At 45.9% G+C, this 26,473-nt stretch overlaps 1 protein-coding gene across 1 annotated transcript; it reads left to right on the forward strand.

Moving 5' to 3' along the window:
* The first annotated feature begins 5,454 nt into the window (after positions 1–5,454).
* On the forward strand, positions 5,455–26,327 carry ftsj3 (FtsJ RNA 2'-O-methyltransferase 3). Its single transcript, XM_018762863.2, is given in 22 exon segments — positions 5,455–5,639; positions 6,263–6,316; positions 6,319–6,367; positions 6,594–6,640; positions 6,871–6,950; positions 7,502–7,601; positions 7,768–7,962; positions 8,093–8,208; positions 8,289–8,393; positions 9,130–9,230; positions 9,335–9,421; positions 18,728–18,877; positions 19,071–19,206; positions 19,317–19,513; positions 19,621–19,735; positions 19,845–19,929; positions 20,012–20,156; positions 23,764–23,873; positions 24,009–24,111; positions 24,899–25,082; positions 25,196–25,290; positions 25,844–26,327. Coding segments are annotated over 22 exon segments (2,562 nt in total). The 5' UTR covers positions 5,455–5,572; the 3' UTR covers positions 26,085–26,327.
* Positions 26,328–26,473: the final 146 nt, after the last annotated feature.

A 26,473-nucleotide genomic window follows, 5' to 3' on the forward strand; every position in this document is an offset into this window, starting at 1 on the left:
TGCATCAGCGGGGACCGGTCCACCGTAACATAATTAGTGTTAAATGGACACTACACGTTTAATGTGTGCATCCAGCTCCTAAATATGGTTAATCATTTGCACTGGAAACACAGTGTACATCTTGACGTAATGTATTTGTCACCAATCACACATTTTTATATGTATGTAGTAGTCCCGTTGCGGTTGCTACTTCCATACCGGTGGTGCTCGTATTGCTGAGATACGTACGCACAAAAATAATTGTACTATTTGCATCATTGCATTTTCCTAAAACGTTTTTATTTATTCTATTATTGTTTTACAGTAAGGGGGTGTGGTGGCACAGTGGGTTGGACCGTGGTCCTGCTCTCCGGTGGGTATGGGGTTCGAATCCCGTTTGGGGTGCCTTGCGGCGGACTGGCGTCCCGTCCTGGGTGTGTCCCCTTCCCCCTCCGGCCTTACGCCCTGCGTTACCGGGTTGGCTCCGGTTCCCCGTGACCCCGTGTGGGACAAGCGGTTCCGAAAATGTGTGTGTTTTACAGTATATTTACCCATTTAACAGACGCTTTTCTGCAACTTCCAATGAACACACCTTATATTCACTTAGGTGACTTACACTGCTAGATACACTACTTATAATGGGTCACTCATCCATACATACATCAGTGACACACACTTTGTCTCTATGCCTCACACACTATGGGGGAACCTGAACATGTCGCTGGACGGTGGGAGGAAACCCCCCCAGCAAATTCCACACAGACTGAGCAGGGATCAAACCCATGTGCTCTCGCACCACCCAAACACTGTGAGACAGCAGCACTACTGGCTGTGCCCCACAGTGCCGCCCAACTTTGAAGCGCTTACGTTAAATGTGTCCGAATGACCACCCATCACATGAAACTCCTTTGAGAAAATTTGGCCAGTGAAGTGTAATCTCTGTTGGCTATTATATAAACAATTTATAAAAATCCTTCCTAGATCGGGGCCTTGGCGTGGCGGAAGGGCTTGCGTGATCTAGGGATCTCCAGAGCTATGTTGTCAGGAGCATTATGCTCCTGGTAGGGTCTCCCAAGGCGAACAGGTCTGGAGTGAAGATCCAGACTAACATGATCCAAAAACCTCCATGAAAAAAGTAAACGAGAACGTTTCCCCTGTCCGGAATAGGGTCACCGGGACCTACCCCTGGAACTAGGCCTGGGGTAGTGTTCCTAGGCGAGCGCCTGGTGGCTGGGCAGCCTATGTAGCCCAGTCAGGCTCAGCCCGAAAAGGCATCGTGGGGGGGCCATGTGGGCCCACCACCTGCAAGGTCCAGCATGGGGGTCGAGTGCTATGTATACCTGGCAGCGGGAGGGGGCAGGGTGGCGCATGGCGTCACAGCCCCTAGCAACGAAAACTGGTTCTTGGTACGTGGAATGTCACCTCACTTGGGGGGAAGGAGCCGGAACTGGTGTGGGAGGTTGAGAAATACCAACTAGATATAGTTGGGCTCACCTCCACTCACAGTGTTGGCTCTGGAACCAAACTCCTCGATAAGGGGTGGTCCCTCTCCTACTCAGGAGTTGCATGAGGTGAGAGGCCCCAGGCAGGTGTGGGGATACTCACAAGCCCCCGGCTGGCTGCCATACAGTTGGAGTTTGCCCCGGTGGACGAGAGGGACGCCTCAATGCAACTTAGGGTTGCAGAGAGGAAAACTTTGACTGCTGTGTGTGCTTATGCACCAAACAGCAGTTCAGAGTATTCAGCCTTCTTGGAGAAGGTGGGAGGGGTTCTGGACAGGGCCCCACCTACAGACTCCATAGTCCTGCTGGGGGACTTCAATGCTCACTTTGGCATTGACTGGGAAATCTGGCGGGGGGTGATTGGGAAGAACGGCCTGCCTGATCTGAACCCGAATGGTGAAATGTTATTGGACTTCTGTGCTAGTCATGGTTTATTCATAACAAACACCATGTTCGAACACAAGGATGCTCATAAGTGTACTTGGTACCAGAGCTCCTTGGGCCAAAGTTCAATGATCGACTTTGTAGTCGTTTCTTCTGACTTGAGGCCACATGTTCTGGACACTTGGGTGAAGAGAGGTGCTGAGCTGTCAACTGATCACCATCTGGTGGTGAGTTGAATCAGATGGCGGGGAAAACTGATGGACAGACCCGGTAGGCCCAGACGTTTAATGAGGGTGTGCTGGGAACGACTGTAGAGGACCTTGTCCGGAATGATTTTAACTCACACTTCCAGGAGAGCTTCTCCCATGTCCCGGAGGAGGTAGGGGACATGGAGTCTGAATGGACCCTGTTCAAAACCTCCATTGTGGAAGCAGCCAGGCACCGCTGTGGCCAAAAGCTTGTTGGTGCCAGCCAGGGCGGCAACCCGAGAACCCACTGGTGGACACCGGTGGTGAGGGAAGCCGTCAAGCTAAAGAAGGAGGCCTTTAGGGCCTGGTTGGCTCTGGGGACTCCTGACTCAGCAGACAGGTACCGGCAGGCGAAAAAGGCAGCAGCGGCTGCGGTTGCAGAAGCAAAATCCCAGGCATGGGAGGAGTTTGGAGAGGCCATGGAAAACAACTATTGGTCGGCTTCAAAGAGGTTCTGGAGAACCATCCGGCAGCTCAGAAGAGATCGGAGAAGTTTCGCTCAGGCTGTGTTTAGCAGGAGTGGAGAAACTTTGACCTCTGATGAGGACATTGTCGGGAGGTGGAAGGAGCACTTTGAAGAAATCTTAAACCTGAGTGATATGCCTCCCTTACAGGAATCAGGGCCTGAGGCTTCTGGGCTGTCAGAGTCCATTTCCCTGGTGGAAGTCACTGAGGTAGTTGGTAAGCTCCACAGTGGCAAAGCACCGGGGGTGGATGAGATCCGCCAGGAAATGCTTAAGGCCCTGGATGTTGCAGGGTTGTCATGGTTGACACGCCTCTGCAATGCTGCATGGACCTTGGGGACAGTGCCCTTGGATTGGCAAACTGGGGTGATGGTCCATATCTTTAAGAAAGGGGACCGGAGAGCGTGTGCTAACTATCGGGGCATTGCACTTCTCAGCCTCCCTGGGAACGTCTATGTCGGGGTGCTGGAGAGGAGGCTCCGGCCAATAGTTGAACCTCAGATTGAAGAGGAACAATGCGGATTCTGCCCTGGCCATGGAACAGCGGACCAGCTTTTTACCCTCTCACAGATCATTGAAGGGGCATGGGAATTTGCTAATCCAGTCTACATGTGTTTTGTGGACTTGGAGAAGGCCAATGACCGTGTTCCCCGGGAAATTCTGTGGGAGGTGCTTTGGGAGTATGGGTTACCGGGGCCACTACTGCGGGTCATTCGGTCCTTGTACATACGGAGCGAAAGCTGTGTCTGCATACTCAGCATTAAGTCAGGCCTGTTCAGTGTGGGTGTTGGACTCCGCCAAGGTTGTGCCTTGTCTCCACTCCTGTTTGTGGTTTTCATGGACAGGATATCAAGGCATAGTCGAGGTCAGGAGGGCATTCTGTGTGGGAGTTGGAAGGTGACGTCTCTGCTTTTTGTGGATGATGTTGTCCTTTTGGCACTGTCACATGGCTGCCTCCAGCATGCACTGGAACGGTTTGCAGCTAAGTGTGAAGCGGTGGGGATGAGGATCAGAACCTCAAAGTCTGAGTCCATGGTTCTCTCACGGAAAAGGATGGTATGCCCCCTCCAGGTAAGGGGAGAGTTTTTGCCCCAGGTGGAGGAGTTTGAGTATATTGGGGTCTTGTTCATGAGTGAGGGAAGAAGGGAAGAAGGGAGCGTGAGATCGACCACAGACTGGGAGCAGCGGCAGCAGTAATGCGGTCGCTGTACCGGACTGTAGTGGTGAAGGGGGAGCTGAGCCATAAGGCGAAGCTCTCCATTTACCGGTCGATCTACGTTCCTACCCTCACCTATGGTCATCAACTCTGGGTGATGACCGAAAGAATGAGATCGCGGATACAAGCGGCCGAAATGAGTTTTCTCCGCAGGGTGCTGGAACTTACTCTCCGTGACAGGGTGAGGAGTTTGGACATCTGGGAGGAACTCAGAGTAGAGCTGCTACTCCTTCACATTGAGAGGAGCCAGCTGAGGTGGTTTGGGCATCTGATAAGGATGCCCCCTGGGCGCCACCCTTTGGAGGTATACCAGGCACGGCCAACTGGGACGAGGCCCCGAGGTTGGCCTAAGACCTGCTGGAGGGATTATATCTCACAGTTGGCCTGGGAATGGCTGGGGATCCCCCAGGTTGAGCTGGAGGAAGTTGTGGGTTACAGGGGTGGCTGGGCCTCTCTGCTCTCCCTGCTGCCACCGCGACCCTTTAGGACAAGCAGGACAGAAGATGGATGGATGGATGGATATACAAAAATATAAACTGATACACCAGAGGTGGACCCCTACTTATGAACGAGACTTGATTGGTTACTTGAAAAGTTCGTAACTCGAATATAACATGGAGCGGGAAAGGTGCTCATCATGAATTATATATGCACGTATTGGTGTTTTATGAATGGGCGAAAATGGTCATATTGCACAAAATGACTAGATTGACAATCACATCTGTACCTGTATCTATCTTCTGCTGAAGGGCACTTTGGTCTATATTGTTTATTTTTTAAGAAAATCTGTGAAGTACTGCTGACAGGATTTGGCTGCAATTCTTGTAACCTTTATTCTTCTGACATTCTGAGTATGCTGACAAAAAACTCAGAATCAGAATGAGTTTTACTGGCAAAGTGTCCTGACGCACACAAGGAATTTGCTGTGGTTCTAGGTGCTTCCAGTATTGAGACAACAAACAGCTGACACAGAATTACAGAATAAATAAATAACATTTTCAGAGTATACAGACACAAGAGTATAAATACAAAAAAAAGTAAATAAATAAGAAGCAGTAAATTACCAAAAGTAATGGGATACTGTTGCAGTGACAGGAGACCTATAGGGGAGTGTTAGCTGCTCATAATAGTAATGGCCTCAGGGAAAAAACCATTATATCTTTTCGTTCTGGTGGACAGCGGTCTGTAACACCTGCCCGAGGGGAGAAGTGTAAAGAGTTCAGGCCCTGGGAGCTTCAGGAACCTGAAGGACTCCACAGCTGACATGGTCATGCTGTGGAGAATGGTGAGGGGTGACTTCCTCCTGAAGTTCACAGTCATTTCTAATGTTCTGAGTGTGTTCAGCTCCAGGTTGTTTTGACTGCACCAGCTAGCCAGCTGTTCAACCTCCCTCCTGCAGGCTAGTATGTAGACTCCTCACCATCCTACTAAACTCAGGAAAATTGCTGAAATGTTGGTCTTGCATAAAACTAAAAGTCAGCATTAACATGAAAAACATTTCGCTGGCGTAAATGTGGCTGTGTATATGGCTTAATATTTTTTGCATTTTTTTTATTGAAGTAACATGATTTCCAAGGATAGTGTTCATCTATATCCAAAACATACTAAATAAAGTTTTCTTAAACGGCGCGCTTTGATGACGTCATTATCCAGTGTCTACTGTTCACACGTGTCTGTATTTTTTGGGAGCACGAGTGGTGGTAGTGTTGAAACAACATCATTGTAGTTATTCGGTCAGTTTCATATTGCTGGTAGCGATTGTCTTCCGCCACAACAGACATGGGCAAGAAGTTAAAAGTCGGAAAGACTAGGAAAGATAAATTTTACCACCTAGCGAAGGAGACTGGTGAGTAATCTGTTGGGAAGTTATTGCTGCAGGCGCGGCCAGTGAGTGAGTTACTAAAATTAAATCAGACAAACTGTTGTGATCTTAATGCTGCGTCGCATAATCTTTAAATAACGACTTTCAATATTTTGTACATGTTGCAGTTTATTTTAGGTCGTTAACTGTCTCTGCTAATTGTCCCAATGAACATGATGATCATGATGTGACAAACTAAAGAAAAACGTATCTGATGTGTCCATACATACACAACATTCAGTTGCGGTTTAAAATGCAGGTGTTCACGTTCAAGTCAAGATCTCTAGTTTTAGAAGGTAACAACAGTATCAGAAAGTTACAACACCAGCTATCTCATAGTTTTACATTTTCCGGTATAAAATTTCTGTTTTTACTGCAGTGTTCTTCTAAATCAAAATATTATATGTTAATTTTTATGTGATATTTTGTAAAACTGTGCAAAACGTGGATTTAAAATCTATAGTTCTTGTAATTGAAATTTAATCAATTTATGTGTTATGTTGTGCACCAGGATGTTTTCAGTTGAACTTCTCAGTTACTTAAACACAGCTAAATGGAAAATTTATGCGTTTGTCAGTTGGACATTTTTTCTTCCTGTTTCTCTCCAGGTTACCGGTCCCGTTCCTCCTTCAAGCTCATCCAACTAAATCGTAAATTCCAGTTTTACAGAAAGCACGGGCTCTTCTGGATTTGTGTGCTGCTCCTGGTGGTTGGTAAGTGTCTCCGTTAATCGGTTTAACGTTTAGGTTAGAAATGCTTTCAGAGAGGCACATTTCATGCAATCATTATGAGAGCAAGCGTGACAGAAGATGTCCTTCCTAGTAAATGGACACGTACCCTTGCAGATCAGTACTGCCTGAGAATATGCACAATATAAAACTGATAATCTGCGTGGTCCCCAAACCTGATGTCCATTCCTTTGGCATTTTCTCACTATAGGTTGCAGGTGGCTTCCAAGTTTATGCCAGTATCCAGTCTTATCATAGGTGAGTCTACAAATGTGGTGCAAAATCTTTGCTATGTCACACACATTGGGGGAAAAAATGGTGCTGAGATGTGAAAACGTATACAATCTGGTATTTGTGAACTCATTTATATGCATGTCTTTCAAAGCAATTAAATATTAATTATGCTGTTGAAGTATTTAAGGCCTCACTGTCAGCTGCCTGTGTCTCTGTTCTCACTCTGTGCTAATTGCTTTTTTTTCTTCTGCCAGGTGTTGACCTGGTACCCATAAAGCCCATTCCTAATGTGGTGACTCTCCAAGAAGACATCACTACGGAGAAGTGTAGACAGGTAGGTGGTTGTGACTGTGCTGTTGGGTAACAGTTCTCCCTGGGAGAAGCAGGTAGTGTAGTGCTTTGAGTCACCACCCCTGGACCCAGAGATAGTAGGTTTGAATCCCAGCTCCTGCTGTAGTACCCTTTAGCAAGATATGCTTACCCTAAATTACTCCAGTAAAAGTTATCCAGCTGTCGAAATGGGTAAAACATTGTAAGTCACTTTGGAGAAAAGTGTCACCTTAATGAATAAATGTAAACGATTCCTAAAGGAATCAGGTATTTATTTTAAGCAGAGCAGGTGCTGTTGATACCTACTGTTGTTGAGGTGTATCACAAAAATTTTGGTTATCAAAGCTTACTGCTTATTTGTGGTTTGCATTTAAATAGTGTTTTGTGTAGTTTAGATTTATGTGTTTCGCAGATGCTTTCCCCAAAGCAGCGTCCAACTCTAAAGTACGTAGCAACAATGTTTTTTCAAAGTCCTCTCCATCCTTGTCATGTACAGGATGTTATAGTCAGAGTTAAAGAGCCTTTTGTCATGCACTTGCCTCTATTGTCCTTCAGGCCCTCAGGAAGGAGCTGCAGACATGGAAGGTGGATGTTGTTCTGAATGATGGGGCTCCCAATGTTGGAGCCAACTGGCAGCATGATGCTTTCTCCCAGGGTAATCACTGCTAGATAATGACTGGAACTATTTCATATATGTACTTTTCACAAGAGTATATTAGCAGTGCTCTCCTTGAGTTCATCTAGCAGCCTTTTGGTTTCAGGTTACAGTAGGAATTGTTTCTTTTTTGTTGTCATAGCTCAGTTTTCCTTTTCCTCAACAGCTCATCTCACACTCATGGCTCTCAAGCTGGCTTGTGAGTTCCTGACCAAAGGTGGCAGCTTCATTACTAAAGTCTTCCGCTCCAAGGACTACCAGCCCCTTCTGTGGATCTTTCAGCAGTTTTTCAAGAAGGTGCAGGCTACCAAACCTCAGGCCTCTCGTAATGAGTCCGCCGAGATCTTCGTCATCTGCCAGGGTAAGCAGACTGCCCTGTTATTTCTGACTTCATATTTATCTCTATTTTATAATTTCCATACTTTTACGTCTTGTGAGAGAGTTGCTTGTTGTTTTTCTTTGAGAATCCTTCTGTTGTGTCTGCCCCACAGGCTACCTCGCTCCTGACAAAATAGACAATAAGTTCTTTGACCCAAAACATGCCTTCAAAGAGGTGGAGGTCCAAGTCAAGACAGTGAAGGAGTTGGTACCTGTGAAGAAACCAAAGGTGAGATGGTGTTGCATGCACCTGAGTGGTGGATATGTATGGTTAGTGTGTCCCATATTTCTGACAGATCTCTCTTTTAGGCTGAGGGCTACGCAGACGACGACCTGACTCTGTATCACAACTTCTCAGTGACCGAGTTTCTTCGAGCAGAGAACCCAGTGGACTTCCTGAGCAAAGCCAGTGAGGTGAATACCTGGTCCTTGCACAACCACTAGCAGTCAGTGACTGCTGTTTGTGAACATGTCAATATACACTGTAAAATACAGTGTGTCCATTTATTCATTTCGCTGATACTTTTCTCCAAAGACACTTAGTGTTAAGCTAATTATAATTATTTACCGGTATATACAGTTGGGAAATTTTACTGGAGCAATTTAGGGTAAGTACCTTCCATTCTCAAGGGTGCTACAGCTGGAGGTAGGATTCAAACCTGTGACCTTTAGGTCCAAAGGCAACAACTGAAACCACTACAGTACTAGCTGTCCCCATATAACACTGTATTACATTAACCATGGAAAAATTGTCTAAAATGTTCTCATTCAGACTGAATTTTTAAAGAATGTCACTTCTGTATAAGAACATTCTTTAACATGCAAACCATTTTAAACAGTCTAATGTGCAGGAGGGAACAAGAAGGAATTATACTTTACACATGTGTAGTTGTTGACTTCAGCTCAGCTAGCTAGGGAACACAATTGACCTTTTTCAATTTTTCCCATTCACTTTCTTGTAATTATCTTAATTCAAAAAATGGGACTGAACCATTAGCACATTTAAAGATTGAATAAATTCTATTTAAATCTTGTAGAAGCGATATCAAAAATTCAGATTGCACAAGGATGTTATAGACTCCCTGCGTATTGAGTAGGACATGCCATATGTGCTCTAAAACCTCTTTCTTTTCTTTTGTCACTTTTTAAGATTTCTTTTGACAATGATGAGTTAACATGTCACCCTGCCACGACCAATGAGATTAAGGAGTGCTGTCGGGACATCAGGGTCCTTGGGCGCAAGGAGCTCCGGTAAGTGCTGTGACCTTCGACCTTCCTGTTATGCTCCTGACCGACACTGTTCTCGTGAAGATGAGACATACTGACCATCGCTCTTTTGTTCCGACTGCGGTCAGCCTCTTGTTGAACTGGCGGGGAAAGCTCCGGAGGTTCTTGGCCAAGAAGCTGAAGGAAGAGGCTAAGCAGCTGGACCAGGAAATCAGGTATGAGATGCCTCTGTGTTTGTCGTACGTGAAAATCATCATTTAAGTCACCAAATCAGTCTGTTTGAATGCCATGATATAAGCATGTTCTGTCACCTCAAGGGACTATGACAGATTTTCTTTTTTTCTCTTAACATGGTATAGCTGTGGATCTCAGTTCTTGCCTTGCGTGGTTCCTTAAGATTTCAAGAACCCATAGATGGACATACAGTGCAAAAATACATTTAACATCAGTACACAGCAGTACAGTACACAAATATGTATATCCACATATATATGACCAAAATGCAGATTCAGATTATGAAGTGATAATTTTGGATTTATAACTAAGTTTTGTGCGTAATTATTTATGTGAATGTTCTATATGCACAGAACACATTTTTTTTTAAATTTTAACTACCGAAAATGTTCTGAAAACTTTTCAAACTGCAGTTCTTTGAGCTATTTTTCCCCCTTTATTAACACCAGTTTAAAAAGAAAAAAAACTTTGGAGTGGTATAACACTCAAAATTTGCAAGTAAAACAACCACAACACCAACACATAATTCAATATACGCAGGGAACAAATCCATTTCAACAAAGTTCAGTAAATATCAAAATCAAACATTATACACCCATTAGATCAGCTACCAATCATGACCACTGTACTTCGCTTTAACACAAATAGTTATCATCTGACGGCCATAGACATCACAAAAGACACTGTCAAAAACGCAAACATATAGAATTGTTTCTCTGAAAAACCACCAAACTTCAGAAAAAAAAAAAAAGTACTGAGAACTTTCTGTATCTGCATTCAATGTCATATACAAAAATCACTCTTTTTCAATAAAATCTAGCTAAAATCAAATATTAAACAATCTTTCCAAACAATAGTCCCCCTCCTCCCCAGCTTCCAGATGGGACTCTTCACTATACCCTGAAAAACTGAACCTAGGAGGGGTTCCCCACCCGGGACAAATCAATGACTAACACGCTTGAATGATCCGGTCCAGCTGGGAAGGGGGTAGTTTTCTCTGCCTTTTTGTGGGGTACCCATCAAAACAGGCACCCCCAGTGTAGTACCAGTGTCTGGTCCAGCCTTCTCTTTTGTCTCCCCTTCCTCGAGAAGTCCAAGTTCGTGTCCTCGTGACCAGGAGATTGATAATCCTCTTCGGCAAGAGGCACTGCAGTAGTGCTGGCTGAGAGGGACCCGCCAATACTGGCCGCTACAAAACCATCCATTACCTCAACTGAGACTGCCATTGATAAAACTGGTAGCACGTGCTGCCACAAATGTTAAAATATGCAAGGAGGTGGTAAAAATCCTCAGTCCCCACAGGGTCAGGACGAAGACATACCTGGACTTGTCTTCACTCGATCCAGAAGCCCAACCAGTTCTACACATCTTTGTGTCCTCCGATAATGTCGACAGACTCTTTCAGAAAAGTTTCCAAAGCTGCTGCTGACACAAAGATGTGGACCGTCATGATTCTCCTGTCGTTCGCCCAAACCGCTTCCTTGGAGTACGAGCACAAGGTACTGTGTTTGGTGCTCTCCCTGTTCAAGATCTTCCAGCATGCCACCTTGGTCAGCAGCATGAAGTCGAAGAAAGACGATAGTCTATTGCGTTGGATGCAGACCACATCCCCAAGTGTGAGGCCCAGGAGTCCTAAGACAACCTCCTGAACGAAAGAAACTCGCTCAGGAAATCTGCTGTCACCCCCCCCAGTTTCTCCACCAGAAACGAGTGTTCGTCAAAGTGGTCTGCATCTCTGGAACCGTCGTCCTCATGTGCAAGTCATCTCTGGTTTCTGGATCCTTGGAGCTGTCGATGTGAGCGGAAAAGCTGAACTAACTAATAATACGACTAGAAATAGGAACTTCGTACCAGCCTGCGGGGATGGCGGATAAGCTACCCACAACCCTTCACCTTAGGCTCTATAAGCTACCCAAAAATAAAATAAATTCAAGCCAGGAAACAGAACTTCACCCTGAGAAAGCTGTGGTCAAGCCACATGCAATCTGATGTCAGGCTGCACTCTGTTCCCATTAAAATCACTGGTCCTACACTTGTAGCCAACAGGCCGAGAGGCTATCTTAAAGGTATGCAAGAGGTGGATATGTGTCTACTGGCCAACGTTTTGTTTTATAGAAAATGTTACTGAAAAGTTGCAATGTTTCAGGAATGGGGTGGCAATGCATCCTACAATGTTTACATAATACATTGTGGACCTGATATAACGTGATTCGATACAATGCAGGATCACACATAACACGGTCAGAGCTTGGCACTCAAATATTTTTTGATTGGTACCATTAAACGTGTTTCAAATCTGGGCGCTTCTGAAAAAAATATCCGAAAGTCAGAAGGTGAAGTTATGCGAGATGGCGATTAGTTCAACACAGACCTGTGCTGGAAAAATAATGTTGACATTTTGTAAAACACCTTTTGAAGGACGCCTAGTAGATCTGTTTTTGTCACTCATTGTTAAGCCTTTTATTCCCGCGATCTTTTGATGTAACTTTGCTTTTTTGCATGAAAGCAGCAGAGCTTTAAACTGCTCACGTTAGGAGACTAATTTACAAAGGCCGTCAAAGCAATAATATTGCAAAACCTTTTCTTTCCCCGATCTTTGATGTAGCTTTGCTGTCTCTACAAAATCGTGCTGCTTTGATTAGCCGATTAATGCTTTTAAGGTGCATTTCTCCGACTTTACAAATAAGTCAGAATGTCTTTGCCGTGCAGCACTAATAGCATTTAATGTTACAAAACTTATCACGCAATACTCTGGTTCATTAATAAAAAGAAGAACCTTTGACCTGTAATTACTTACATTTATTCACTTAGCTGACGCTTTTCATCCAAGGCGACTTACAGCATTAAGGTTACAGTTATTGCCGTTGGAGGCTTACAATTATTTATCCATTTATACAGCTGTTTTTTTTTTTTCCCTCCCTCCCTCTTCTTTTTTTCCTATCACTCAAGTGTTTTTGGGTAAGTACCTTGCTCAAGGGTACTACAGCCAGAGTTGGGGATCAAACCTATGACCTTTTGGGTCCAAAGGCAGCAACTCTAACCGCTACACTACAACAGCTGTGCCCTGGTTACTTAGTAATTACACTGTTACGTATCACTTATTTTCACTCACACACGTGCGGACAGTTGCTTTTACTTTCGTTAATCATCTTTCACCAGGAAACTGGAGTTTTACTTTCTTCAGCCTTCATCAAAACGGGAAACTCGTTATAACTCGGACTCGCTTATAACATGGCACGAATGTTTGGACCCCGCCGTCTGCCTTTTATTGGCTCTACAGTGTATATTGCATTGTACTTTATCCCTGAGCGTTTTTAGTTTTGTAGCCTGTTATTGTAAATTTTGTAGTAGTGGTAGTATATGTTGTCCTCTATGTTCACACCATAGTCCAGGAGAAATGCTGTTTCATTCCTGTGTATGTCGTAAACATATTGTCGGAATGACAAAGTTGACTTTGACACAGCACATCTTCAGTATTCTAATAAAATTTTCTTTATTATTAAGCAAGGTTTCGAGGTTAGTAGCAAATTTTGGAGCTCTGACATTTTGGAGTGCCTCCGGCAAGTTTGCCCAAGTTTGCCTAATGATAACATCGGCCTTCGGTTATTAGCTTGTAAACTGTAATTGCGTGATGTTAACAGGGGAAAACGTGCTTGCATTTTGTGGATTTTAAGATTCATACATTTAGGAATAGATGTGTGTAAATTTTTTTTTTTATACAATTTTTATAACCAGACTGTTAACGTGAAGGCTATTAATTTGAAGTCATTTACATTTTCTTCTAACACAGTATAAGACCAAAACAAGTCCAATAATGACAGAATACCTTTTGCTAAAGTGGTAATTTGAAGTATGTCTAGAGGGATGTTGAATGCCAAAATGCAGAAAACTGGTCACAGAGCTTTAGTGATTTTTAGCGTATTGTATTTGTTATACTAAACATTGAAGGATGAAAATGAGATTCAGATACCTCAAATATTAATAACAGTTTGTTAAATTTCTGCATACTGCCATATATTCTCTCTGCAGTATCGTAACCGTGTGTCATGACGGCTCGGAGGCAGGACGGACTCAAGCGCAGAGTGCGGTGGGAGAGAGATTTATTTGTGATGAATCGTTATCCAAAGGCAGAGTCGTGGGACAGGCGAGGGTCAGGCGATCAGCGAACAGGATCCAAAGGGCGAAGGCAAAGATCAGGGTCGAATGATTCAGGCAACGGTCAGACACGGGCAGAGTTCACTGTAACACTTCGTTCGGGAAACAAGGAGGCAAAAGCTAGGTTCCGCACCCCGGTCTGCACGTCGTCTCCCTTTATGCAGCTTCCATCAGGCAACTGCAGGTGTCGCCGATGAGGTGGGTGCACGGGGCGTGACAGTACCCCCCTGACGGGCGGCCCCGGATGCCCTGGGCCTAGAAGGCGGGCGCCCCCGGGGGCGAGGAGCCGGACGATCCGGGTGGTCCCTGTGAAAGAGAGCGATTAGTTCTGAATCCAAAATATCAGGGGCTGGTACCCATGACCGTTCCTCTGGCCCATATCCCTCCCAGTCCACTAGATACTGCAGCCGGCCCCTCCGTCTGCGAGAGTCCAGCAGGGCCCGGACCCTGTACGTATTGTGGTTATCCAAAGGCAGAGGAGGGGTTGGTGCAATGTCTCTTGTGGGCTGGTGAAGGGACACCCCCACTGGCCTCAGCAGGGAGACATGGAAGGTAGGATGTACTCGGAGGTCTGGCGGTAGCAGGAGACGATAGGTGACCAGAGCGACCCGGCGTAGGATCTTAAAAGGACCGATGTATCGGGGCCCGAGTTTTCTTGAGGGGGTTGCCAGACGAAAATCCTTCGTTGAGAGCCACACCTGTTGGCCGGGGACGAAGGTGAGGGTGCGGCGGTGTCGGTCGGCTTGTCGCTTGTGTCGTTGTGCACTGCGGAGAAGGTGGTCCCTGACCGTCCTCCACACGTGGGCACTCTCTCGATGCCAGGCCTCCACCGCCGGAACCGGACTCCCTGGGGTTCCCTCCGGGAAGAGAGAGGGTTGGTATCCTAGAAGACACTGAAATGGGGAGATACCGGTGGAGGTATGCTGGGCGGCGTTATGGGCATACTCAGCCCAAGCCAGGTATCGGGACCATTGGTGCGGCTGTGTGGAACAATAGGCGCGGAGGTATCGTGCTAGATCCTGATGCAGATGCTCTACTTGGCCATTGGCTTGTGGGTGATACCCCGAGGTGAGGCTTACCGTTACCCCCAGCCTATTCCAAAAGGCCTTCCATACCCTGGAGGTGAACTGGGGGCCTCTATCCGAAACGATATCCTCCGGGAGCCCGTACAGCTTGAAGACCTGTTCAAATAGGATCTCTGCAACCTCCATGGCGGTTGGTAATTTCGGCAGGGGAACCAGTTGACACGCTTTGGAAAAACGGCCTACAACAGAGAGGATCACTGTTTTACCGGCGGGGACGGGTAAATCCACTAGGAAATCCAGAGCCACGTGTGTCCAGGGTCGGGTCGGTGACGGGAGAGGTTCCAGGAGGCCAGCGGGTTTCTCGGATGGGGTCCGGGTCTGGGCACAGGTGGTACATGCCTGCACGAAGTCGTGAACATCTTCAGACAGAGAGGGCCACCAGAACTGCCCCTGTAAAAGAGAAAGGGTACGCCGGATACCTGGGTGTCCCGCCTCAGGGTTCTCATGTGCCCAGGCCAACACCGCCGTGCGGTGGGTACTGGGGACATAGATCCGTCCCGTTGGCTTGCCCGGGGGTTCTGGTTCCCGAGTCTGGGTTTTTTGGATGTCTTGTAGTAGCTGCCAGTTGATGGGCCCCACCACACTCCCCTGGGGTAGTATTCCCTCTGGGTTAGGGGGTACCGGATCGGGATCATGCATTCGGGAGAGGGCATCCGCTTTCGCGTTTTTGGTGCCTGGGCGATAGGATACTGTGAAATTGAATCTAGTGAAGAACAAGGCCCATCGGGCCTGACGGGAATTTCGCCTCTTAGCAGTCTCAAGGTACTCGAGGTTCCTGTGATCGGTAAGTACCAGAAACGGGTGAACCGCTCCCTCCAACCAGTGACGCCACTCCTCTAGAGCGAGCTTAATCGCAAGGAGCTCTCGATTCCCAATGTCATAATTGCATTCTGCCGGTGTCATCTTCTTGGAGAAGAAGGCACAGGGGTACAACTTTGGCGGGTCTCCCTGCCTTTGAGACAGGACTGCCCCGACCCCGACCGATGAAGCATCCACCTCTACCACGAAAGGCAAGGATGGGTCAGGTTGCCTTAGTATCGGCGCAGAGGTAAAGCGGGCCTTCAAGTCTCGGAAGGCCCTCTCTGCCGCCAATCCCCAGGGGAGCTTTCGTTCCTTGCAAGAAGTTAGTGTGGTAAGAGGGACGGCTATGGTGCTGAAATCTCTGATAAACCGGCGATAGAAGTTTGCAAAGCCAAGAAAGCGTTGGAGAGCTCTTACCGTGGTGGGTCGTGGCCAGGCCGTCACCGCACTGACCTTCCGGGGGTCCATGGACACCCCATCGCGGCTCAGGATGTACCCCAAGAACGTGATCTCCCGTCTGTGGAACTCACACTTTTCTCCCTTGACGTAGAGCCGATGCTGCAACAACCGTCGGAGGATCGCCCGTACCTGTTGGACATGTTAGTCTCGGTTCTGGGAAAAGATCAAGATGTCATCGAGATACACGAGGACGAATCGGTTAACGTAGTCCCCCAACACATGATTCAAGAAGGCCTGGAAAACCGAGGGGGCGTTTACCAGGCCGAAAGGCATGACCCGGTATTCGTAATGGCCCTGTGTGGTAGAGAAGGCTGTCTTCCACTCGTCCCCCTCCCTGATCTTGACCAAGTTATAGGCACTCCGGAGGTCCAGCTTAGAGAACCAGGTGGCTCCATGTATGCTCTCCAAGGCCGAGGTGATCAGAGGTAAGGGGTGCGGGTACTTGATCGTGATCGCGTTCAGCCCCCGATAGTCGATACACGGTCTCAACCCCCTATCCTTCTTGCTAATAAAAAAGAACCTGGCTGCTGCTGGGGAAGTAGAGGGTCGAATCAGACCTGACGCAAGGGCCTCCTTGATGTATTCCTGCATTGCTTGTTGTTCTGGCAACGACAGGGGATAAACCCGACCCCGGGGCAGCGAGGTACCTGGGAGGAGGTCTATCGCACAGTCCCACGCTTGATGTGGGGGCAGTTCGGCCGCGCCAGTCTTGCTGAACACCTCCTGAAGATCGTCATACTCGGGGGGTATCTCTGGCGGGGGTAGGCCTTCTATCCCTTCCACGGACGTAGCTCGACAAGGGATGGTGAGGCAGGACGAGTGGCAGGCGTCACCCCATGCCACCAGGTCGTTGGTGCTCCAGCGGAAGACCGGATCATGACGGGTCAACCAGGGATAACCTAGGATGATAGGGGTGTCTGGAGCCCGGATCAAAAGAAAGGTTAGGGTTTCCCAATGACAGGCTCCTGTCTCAAGCCGGAGAGGGATGGTCCGGGTGTCCACCACTCCGGACCCCAAGGGTTGCCCGTCCAGTTCTTTAACACTTAACGTGACCTCAAACATTTTTCAAGGGACCCTATGGGCCGAGCAAAGCCCCAATCCATGAAAATGCCCGCGGCCCCGGAGTCGATCAGGGCACTTGTCTGCACCCGCCTTCCTCCCCAAGCAACACACACAGGTAACCTCAGTTGACCCCGAGGTTCCCCCGGACTCACCTTTGGGTTTTTGGCGGACCCCTGGGAGGGTCGGATGGGACAGGCGGCCCGGAGGTGTTCTGGGGATCCACAGTATAGGCAGAGATTCCCCACCAGTCTCCTCCTGCGTTCCTCTGGTACCAGGCGATTGTGCCCCAACTGCATGGGTTCAGGTTCGGCCTCCTTCCGGTGCACCGGGCGGCTTGTTTGGCCTCCCAGGGTTCGTCGAGACCGACCTAAGTTGTCGATAGCAATAGCAGTCTCCATGAACCGGTCGAAGTCCTCTTCGTCTCCCCTATAGGTGAGCTCATCTTGGATCCGTGGGTGCAGCCCCTTAAAAAAACAGGTGAGGAGAGCCACGGAGTTCCATCCGCTTTTAGCCGCGAGGGGACGGAACTCCAGTGCGTACTCAGCCACGCTTCTCTCCCCCTGCGTGAGTCGCATGAGTCGATTCCCCGCCACGCGCCCCGCGTGAGGATGATCAAAAACCGCCTCGAACTGTCCGCGGAATTCGGTGTAGGGGATTCTTCGGCGTGTTCGCCACCCCGCGGCCGCCCAAGCCCGGGCCGGGCCGGTAAGCAGAGACAGGATGAAAGCGGTCTTGGCCGCGTCAGTTCGGTACATGTGGGGGGAACACTCAAAGACCAGCTCACATTGCATAAGGAAGTCCTGACAATGTTCAGGCGACCCGTCATACCGTTCCGGCGTAGCGATATGCGTGGCCGAGCCAGCCGCCCCCTGTGGTGGGGTCGGAGCGGGCGCAATCGGGGACGTGTCCGTCGCCGCGGTGGTCGTCCCTGGGGAGGCTTGGCTGAGCTTGGATCAGCCGCTCCACCGTTCCCTCCAGACGTTTCAGCAACTGTTCGTGCGTTCCTAGGAGCGCTCCTTGGGTCGCGAGCGCGGAGCGTATCTGGGCGATCTCTGCTGAGTCCTGGTTAGAGGCGGAACCTTCTGTCATGACGGCTCGGAGGCAGGACGGACTCAAGCGCAGAGTGCGGTGGGAGAGAGGTTTATTTGTGATGAATCGTTATCCAAAGGCAGAGTCGTGGGACAGGCGAGGGTCAGGCAATCAGCGAACAGGATCCAAAGGGCGAAGGCAAAGATCAGGGTCGAATGATTCAGGCAACGGTCAGACACGGGCAGAGTTCACTGTAACACTTCGTTCGGGAAACAAGGAGGCAAAAGCTAGGTTCCACACCCCGGTCTGCACGTTGTCTCCCTTTATGCAGCTTCCATCAGGCAACTGCAGGTGTCGCCGATGAGGTGGGTGCACGGGGCGTGACACCGTGATTCTGTTTTACATATGGCATAAAGTCGTTGTTAAGCATAATATGATAGAATTACATGCGCATCTGTATTCTCTTGATAAACAGGATTGTTCCATGAGTTACATTGTTTTGACTGCTGATGGGGGAAAAAAAGGAAATGTGTTATTTTATTACTGATGTATTTTCTTTTGGATGTTAAGGATTCCCATTTTAATAGTTTTCATTTATAAGTCATTTCTGTAGTTACTTATTTGAGCATTAGGTTACGTCACTGCTGCCCTTCCACTGAGGATTTGTGTGAGTAGTGTGTGTCCTCCCCTCTTCAGCCTGAGCTCCAGCGAGGGAGAGAGTGATACGGAGCAGGAGCGCAAGAAGAAGGATTCCGCTGAGAAAGTGGAGGGAGGTGACAGCGATGAAGAAGAGATGGCAAAAAAACTGGCTGAGCTGAAAGCTGAGGAGGTGGCGGAACTGCGGCGGTATGTTCAACATGTCATATGAGTAGGTTCAACACTTTATGTTGTGTTAGGGCAGTCAGTGTGTGTTGTGTCTTTTCCTCAATCCTTAATTTTATTTGGCCAGTTACATTTTCCAGGGATTTTGTGGTTTACAGTTGTCTTTTTATCTAGAAAGCCATTCATGAAATTAACAAGTAACCTGGTCTATGAGCAGAAAAAAGAAGAAGCTGCTGAGGGAGCGGCGGAAGCAGAGGGAGAGGGTGGAGCTCAAGATGGACCTGCCAGGGGTCTCCATTGCTGATGACCCTGATGCCTCCATGTTCTCACTCAGCAAGATCAACAAAGCCAAAGTAAGCCCAAGGAACCACGGGAATGTACTGTGAAAATTGATGTGCCCGAGGTGGCTCTTACCGTGGTAAGTTTTTACAGGGTCTTACCAATGTGCTTTATCTTCCCATAGGCCTTGTGTGAAATCTCAAAGGGGGACATGAAGGTTGCAGATGATGTCCTCTTAGAGGAAGAGGGAGGAGGTGACGACGTTTATCTCTCTGATGCTGAGAGCGATCAAGTGTCTCTCGCCTCTGATCTGGACGCTGAGGACCTGGAAGAAATAGAGAAGAGACAAAAGCAGCTTAAAACTAAGGAAGTGAAAAAAAAGTAATAGTTTTTATCTCCCTTGACTGTAAGAGTTACTTTTCATGTTTTTTAGTAGATTTTTAGATTTAAAGTTCACATTCAGAAGCATTTTGTTTGTGGTGTTGCAGAGTGTCCTTCGAGGAGGATGAAAAGGATCAGGACGAGCAGAGAAATGAGCTTCTGGTGGAGTTGGAGGGAAAGGAGGAGAAGCAAAACCGGGAGACCAACATGTGGTTCAGCAAGGTTTGTTGAACTCAGTTTCAGATGGGTACAATCAACATTTTCCTAGTCTGCCCTTTCCCTGCTCTTTAGATGATCCTCATATTTGCTCTTCCTCCTTTATTTTTCTCAGGACATCTTTTCAGGGTTGGATCTGGATGCTGATGCTAAGGCAGAGCTCAAACAGACTCAAAGGCTTCAGAACAAGTCACTCGGTGGTGAGTAGAGGGGAGTGTCTGTTTCAGCTCTTATTGATCCTATAGCTTTAGTGATCTGCTTCATTTACTGTTGTAATTGCAGGTAAAGGCACAAAGAGAAAGGCCCAGGAACAAGACACACCAGCAGTCCAAGAACAGGAAGAGGCAGGACATTCAGAGGAAGCAAAGATGTCAGAGGACCAGGAGGAAAGGGACAGTGACTCAGATGACAGCAGTGATGATGAGAGGTCAGGAAGCACAGTTTCTCTCCCTTTCTCTGTACGGTTACTCTGCTTTTCAGTGGGTTCTGGGAGCTGTACTGCTGCTTACTTTGTGGCTGAATCCATAGTGTTGAGACACTTCATTCATGAGCAGAAGCTGGGATCAATCTCTTAATTTCGAGTAGCACTGCTGTCTCACAGCAGCTGGGTGATGCAAGAGAACATGGGTTTGATCCCCGTTACTCTGTGTGGAGTTTGCATGTTCTCCCTGTGTCTATATGGGTATCCCCTGGGTGCTCTGGTTTCCTCCCACAGTCCAAAGACATACTGTTCAGATGGATTGGTGACTCTAAAATCACATTTATTTATTTTAGCAGACATTTATTTTCTGCTAAAATAAATAAATGTAAATGACTAAAATCACCCATCGTGTGTGTGAATGAGAGACAGAAAGTGTGTTTCATTGGTAGATGGACACGTGATTCATTGATTCGTCAATTCATTATAAGTATCTAGCATTGTACTTGGTTGAATAAAGAGTGGGCTGATACTACCGTATAGTGTTCATTGGAAGTTTTTTTGGAGAAAACCACCTGCTAAATGAGTAAAAATAACGTAAATGTAAAATACTGCAGTGAAAGTGACAGCATACTGGAAAGAATGTGTTTATACTTAATTTACATATATTTAGCTGGTACTTGTCTGCAACATGACTTACAGTATTAAGCTATTTGCAGCAGTGTACTCATACAGTTGGGTAATTTTTGCTACAAAAATTCAGGGTATGTACCTTGTTCAAGGGTTCTACAGCAGGATATGGGATTTGGACCTGAGTCCTTGCAGTAAAAGTTGGCAGCTCTGATTGCTGTGCCATGTGCTGCTCCTGCAACACATAGCATAGTGGTTATTAATACTGGTGGATGGGATAAACATGGAGCTGCAGCTAGTGTGATAAGATTTCTAACTTGCATCTTGCTGAATAAAGTCTGGAATGGCCCTATTACTCCATGCTTGAGAAAAGAGCTAAACCTAAAATTCTCCACTAAATGATTTATACCGGGTCTTTAAACCCCCAGCCAGTTGGAACCAGAAAGTGGTTTCTAATTTTTTTTTTTTTTTTTTTTTTTAAATGCAGTATGTCCACTATATAACAATCAGTAAAACCTTTTTAATTCAGAAGCCCCCCATTTATTCGCAAAGCAGACTCTGTAAAATCCTCAGGTAGAAGTTTGCGGTAACACTTTGTCAATGCTGTGTAGAGTTCATGTGTATCCTAGAAACACAGGGCGCGAGGCAGGAAACACTGTGGATGGGAGTCCAGCTTGTTTTTGAGTTTTTATTTTTTATTTTATTATCTTTTACCAACTTAAGCCAACATGTGTAACATTCATTAGCAACTGGCCACTTTAGGTTTACCTCATCAGTACAATCAATAAATTCTTAATAACTGATGTCCCTTGATTTATAAACCCCATTTCCAGAAAAGTTGGGATATTTTCTACAGTGCAATAAAAACAAGAATTTGCAATTTGTAAATTCTCTTGAACCTTTATTTAACTGACAAAAGTACAAAGAAATGACTTTTAATGTTTTGGCTGATCAACTTGATTGTATTTTGTAAATATAAGCAGACTTAGAATTTGATGCCTTCAACACACTCAGAAAAAGTTGGGACAGAGGCAAAATAAGAGTCCAAATTTATAGAATATTCAAGTAACACCGTTTTGGAAGATTCCACAATAAGCAGGTGAATTGGTAACTGGTGAGGGTATCATGACTACGTCTAAAAGGAGCATCCACCAAAGACATAGTCTTTGCGGACAAGGATGGGTCGTGGCTCACCACTTTGTGCCAAACTTCGTGAGAGAATTGTCAATCAGTTCAAAAAGAACATTTCTCAAGGCAGGATTGCAAAGAATTTAGGTCTTTCACCATCTACAGTACATAATATTCATGTAACTGTGAAAAGATTCATGGGATCTGGGGAAATCTCAGTGCGTAAAGGGCAAGGCCGGAAACCATTAACGAATGCGCATGACCTTCGAGCCCGTAGATGGCATTGCATAAGAAACCGTCATGTTACTGTGATAAATATAGCAATGTGGGCTCGGGAGTACTTCAGCAACCTATTGTCACTTAACGCAGTCCGTTGCTGCATTCAGAAATGCAACCTGAAACTCTGTTACGCAAGGAGGAAGCCATACATCAGTTCTATGCAGAAACGCTGCTGAGATCTCTGGGCCTGAGCTCATCTCAGATGGACTGAAAGGTCGTTGAAACGTGTGCTGTGGTCAGATGAGTCCACGTTTCAGCTTGTTTTTGGGAAAAACGGATGTTGAGTTCTCCGTGCCAAGGACGAAAAGAACCATATTCAGACTGTTAGCAGTGAAAGGTGCAAAAGCCAGCATCTGTGATGGTATAGGGGTCCATCAGTGCCCATATGTGTGAAGGTACCATTTACGCAGAGGCGTTTATTGGAATTTTAGAGAAACATATGCTGCCATCAAGGCAAAATCTTTTCCCGGGGAGTCAATGGTTATTTCAGCAAGACAACGCCAGACCTCATTCTGGACGTGCTACAGCAGGGTAGCTTTGTAGACACGGAGCGCGTGTGCTTGACTGGCCTGCCAGCAGTCCAGATCTGTCTCCTATTGAAAATGTATGGCACATTGCAAAGAAGAGAATCGGACAATGACAACCATGGACTGTTGATCAGCTGAAGTCTTTATCAAGCAAGAATGGGCAAAAATTCCACTTGCAAAACTGCAACAATTGGTATCCTCAGTTTCCAAATGATTAAAAAGTGTATTTACAAAGAAAGGTGATGTAACATAAGTGGTAAACAACTGTCCCAACTTTTTTTGAATGTGTTGAAGGCATCAAATTCTGAATTTGTTTATATATATATACAAAATACATTTAACTTGGTCAGTGAAAAAAAAATCTTTTCTTTGTACTTTTGTCAGTTAAATAAAGGTTCAAGAGAATTAACAAACTGCAAATTGTCGTTCCTATTGCATTTTAGAAAATATCTCAGCTTTTCTGGAAATGGGGTTTGTATTTTCAGGGTAGATTCTGCAAAAATATTAGCTTTAGCTTAATGCATTTTAAAAGATAAATAAAATGCAAACGTAAACATTGGAAAGAAGTTAAGTGAAGGTAGTTTCACATCCTTTTTTGTTAATTTTTTTTTTTTTTTTTCTTTCTTTCTTTTCTTCCTTCCAGCTAATGACTGGATTTAGAAACACAAGTGACATTAGTTTTGCACCAAACCACCCACACATACACACACTTTCTGAACCGCTTGTCCCATATGGGGTCGCGGGGAACCGGAGCCTAACCCGGCAGCACAGGGCGTAAGGCCGGAGGGGGAGGGGACACACCAGTGTTTGAAAATAGACCAGTGAGTGCAGTTTATAATAAATATACTGTTTAAAAAGTGTTTGTGTCTTTGGAAATCTGTAAAGTAATGTTCATAACAAGAGGACTCCGTATTTGTGTGAATGAGTGAAAGTTTCTTTCCATAAAAGCATTATCTAATCAATGACCTGATGTCAGGAATGATGGGATAAAGAGGTTTGCATTTGTACCATAACTTTGCGCTGTATTCATAAGAACATGTGTCTGGCTACAGGGAGATTGCCCAGATGAAAAAGGCGTCCGGTGGTTTGGGTGGCAGCAGTGGAGTGGATGATGATGATGATGATGATGAAGATTTCAAAGTGGTGCCTGTGGAGAGCACAAGTGAGTCACTAGTTCACAATGGCTGGCCTTGGAGGACCTGATCTGTTTTATCACATTATATGAACAGTGTCACAGGGGAATGGTTTCTAAATTCAGTTATGTTTCATTGATTCTCGTTTGCGTTTTCCCCTGCAGGTAAGCGAGCTCAAATTCTAGATCCGGAGGGGCTTGCCATTGGCTCTCAGATCGCCACATCCAAGAAGAAACAGAGAGACCTGATCGATGGCTCTTTCAACAGGCAAGAGCTTGAAGCCTAACTTACTATAGATTGTGGGCTAATAAGTGCTGTGTGAAACAGTCAGTTTGAGTTCAGTCAATAAGCATGAACAAGCATTCACGTCGTTTTCCTTTCATATTGTCCATATGTACAAAACTCCTTGGAAGTTTACATGAGACAAAAATGACCCACCCTCACCCATTAATCACATCTCAGAGGCAATGAATACCATCAACAGTACTGTATAGTGCTTCAACATGTCAGTTATTTCTCAATTTTTTGTATATCCAACAGGCCATTTTACATAATGTTGCCCATGAAAGCATTTGTCAAGTTAGTATATACTATTCTTACTATAAAACCTAGAAGTTCTATTGAATCGCATAATAATACAATAATAGTTTGACACACACTTGAACACATGCAACACTTAAATACAAACTAAAGTTAAAAGATAACTTTTCAATTTGGACCTGTATGATTCATTGTTACTTACTGTGATTTTTTTACAAATGTTGCCCTTGGACTAGTTCATAAAAACTGACCTCTGGCTAAAAAATGGTTGGACACTTCTAGGCTAGATTTTTACTATACAGACAAATCTTGGACTTCTCTTGTTAAGTGGTTTCTGTAAGTGAAGATAAGGATAGCTGTTTAATACATGAGTTGGCCGAATGAGCCTTGGGTGTGTGTTGTAATTTGCATATTCACAATTCAATTTCCCTACGCTGAGTCTAACAACCTTACATTGTTTGGTATTTTGAGTTGCATGGGTGTGTGAATGCTTCACGTGCTGCGATTCCCTCAGGTTCGCCAGTTCAGAGGACCCGTCTGAGGTTCCCGAGTGGTTTTTGGATGACGAAAAGAAGCACAGGCGGAAACCAGTGCCTATAACCCGGGAAATGGTTGAGGAGTACAAACAGCGATGGAGGGAGATCAACGCTCGGCCCATCAAGCGTGTAGCTGAAGCAAAAGCCCGCAAGAAGAGGAGGGTAAGTAGGGGAAGGGCGCTGAAAAGTAGTGCCTGGTCATGGGGAGAAGGTGGAGAACAGTTGACACAGGAACTGGTTCTCATGACTTCCTCTCTGTGCACTCTTTTTCTCAGATGCTGAAAAAAATGGAACAGGCAAAGAAGAAGGCTGAGGCCGTGGTGAACACAGTCGACATTTCTGAAAGAGAGAAGATGGCTCAGTTGAGAAGGTTTGTGATTTCTGTGTGCGCACACATACAAGACACTTTTTTTCTCCAAAGCAACTTCCAAATGTTAATATCCCTAGCTTTATTTACTCATTATTTATACAGTTGAGTAATTTTACTGTTTGGGTTCAGAGGCAGTAGCTCTTAACGACAATGTTACAAGCTATCCCATGTTTATGATATAATTTGCTTCGGAGAAGTGTCTGCTTAATAGTAGTAGCAGTAATAATCTGCTGTTTCAGTTATGATTATATTATTTACATTAACGCAGGGTTGTGATTCATGGACACGGTTGGTATTATAGGAAGTATTCAGTTGGGTTTGTTATGGAAGACAGTGACATAGGGTCACAATGACATCGAACATCTTGTGGATGTAAAATGCTCTACTATTGCACTAAAACATAAGCCTGTAGTATGAAATAGTATGAAAAGGGTGTATGTATATTTTCGTAAGCTGTTGTAGTGGTATTGCATTGTACTGGGCCCATCCTGTGAAGGCTTAGTTTACAAAATTTTGTTTGAAATGACGTTTTGTTTTTTTTTTTTTTTTTTAGCATCTACAAGAAGGCCGGTCTCGGGAAGGAGAAGCGCGAGCTGACTTATGTAGTGGCCAAGAAAGGGGTCGGGAGGAAAGTGCGGCGGCCGGCTGGTGTCAAGGGCGTCTTCCGTGTTGTGGATGGCAGGATGAAGAAGGACAGGAGGGGCCAGAACAGGAAGGAGCAACGAGAGAAGGGCAAAGGGAAGAAGGGGGGCAAGGGAATGAAAAGGGGAAAGGGGCAGACGAACAAGAAGTAACTGCCCCTTGCTAAATAGTGTCCCTCTCACCTCCCCCTGAGCTACACTGTGTTGTAGCTGAACACTGGTGGACAGTTGGTGGACTAAACGATAGCTGTGAACATGAGAATGGAGGACTGTGTCCGAGTGGTGGTACCGTGGCCTTTAGCCTTTCATCACCGCCCTGCGAACTCGTCAATCCAAAAATGGTCAGGTTTCTACCCTGTTCAGTCTGATATGAATGATTGTGTTATTTGTCGAGGTGCATGGTTTTTTTTTTTTTTTTTTTTTTTTAAATCTTGCTCTGACACTGATTAAAATGGAAAGGAAAGATGTACATTTTTTCTGCATCTTCATCCAGATTCTAATTCAGTTCCTTAACTGGGATACAGCGTTTCTTGTGACACTCA

This window comes from Scleropages formosus, chromosome 2 (genome assembly GCF_900964775.1).
Source record: "Scleropages formosus chromosome 2, fSclFor1.1, whole genome shotgun sequence".
In the NCBI taxonomy this organism is placed as follows: domain Eukaryota; kingdom Metazoa; phylum Chordata; class Actinopteri; order Osteoglossiformes; family Osteoglossidae; genus Scleropages; species Scleropages formosus.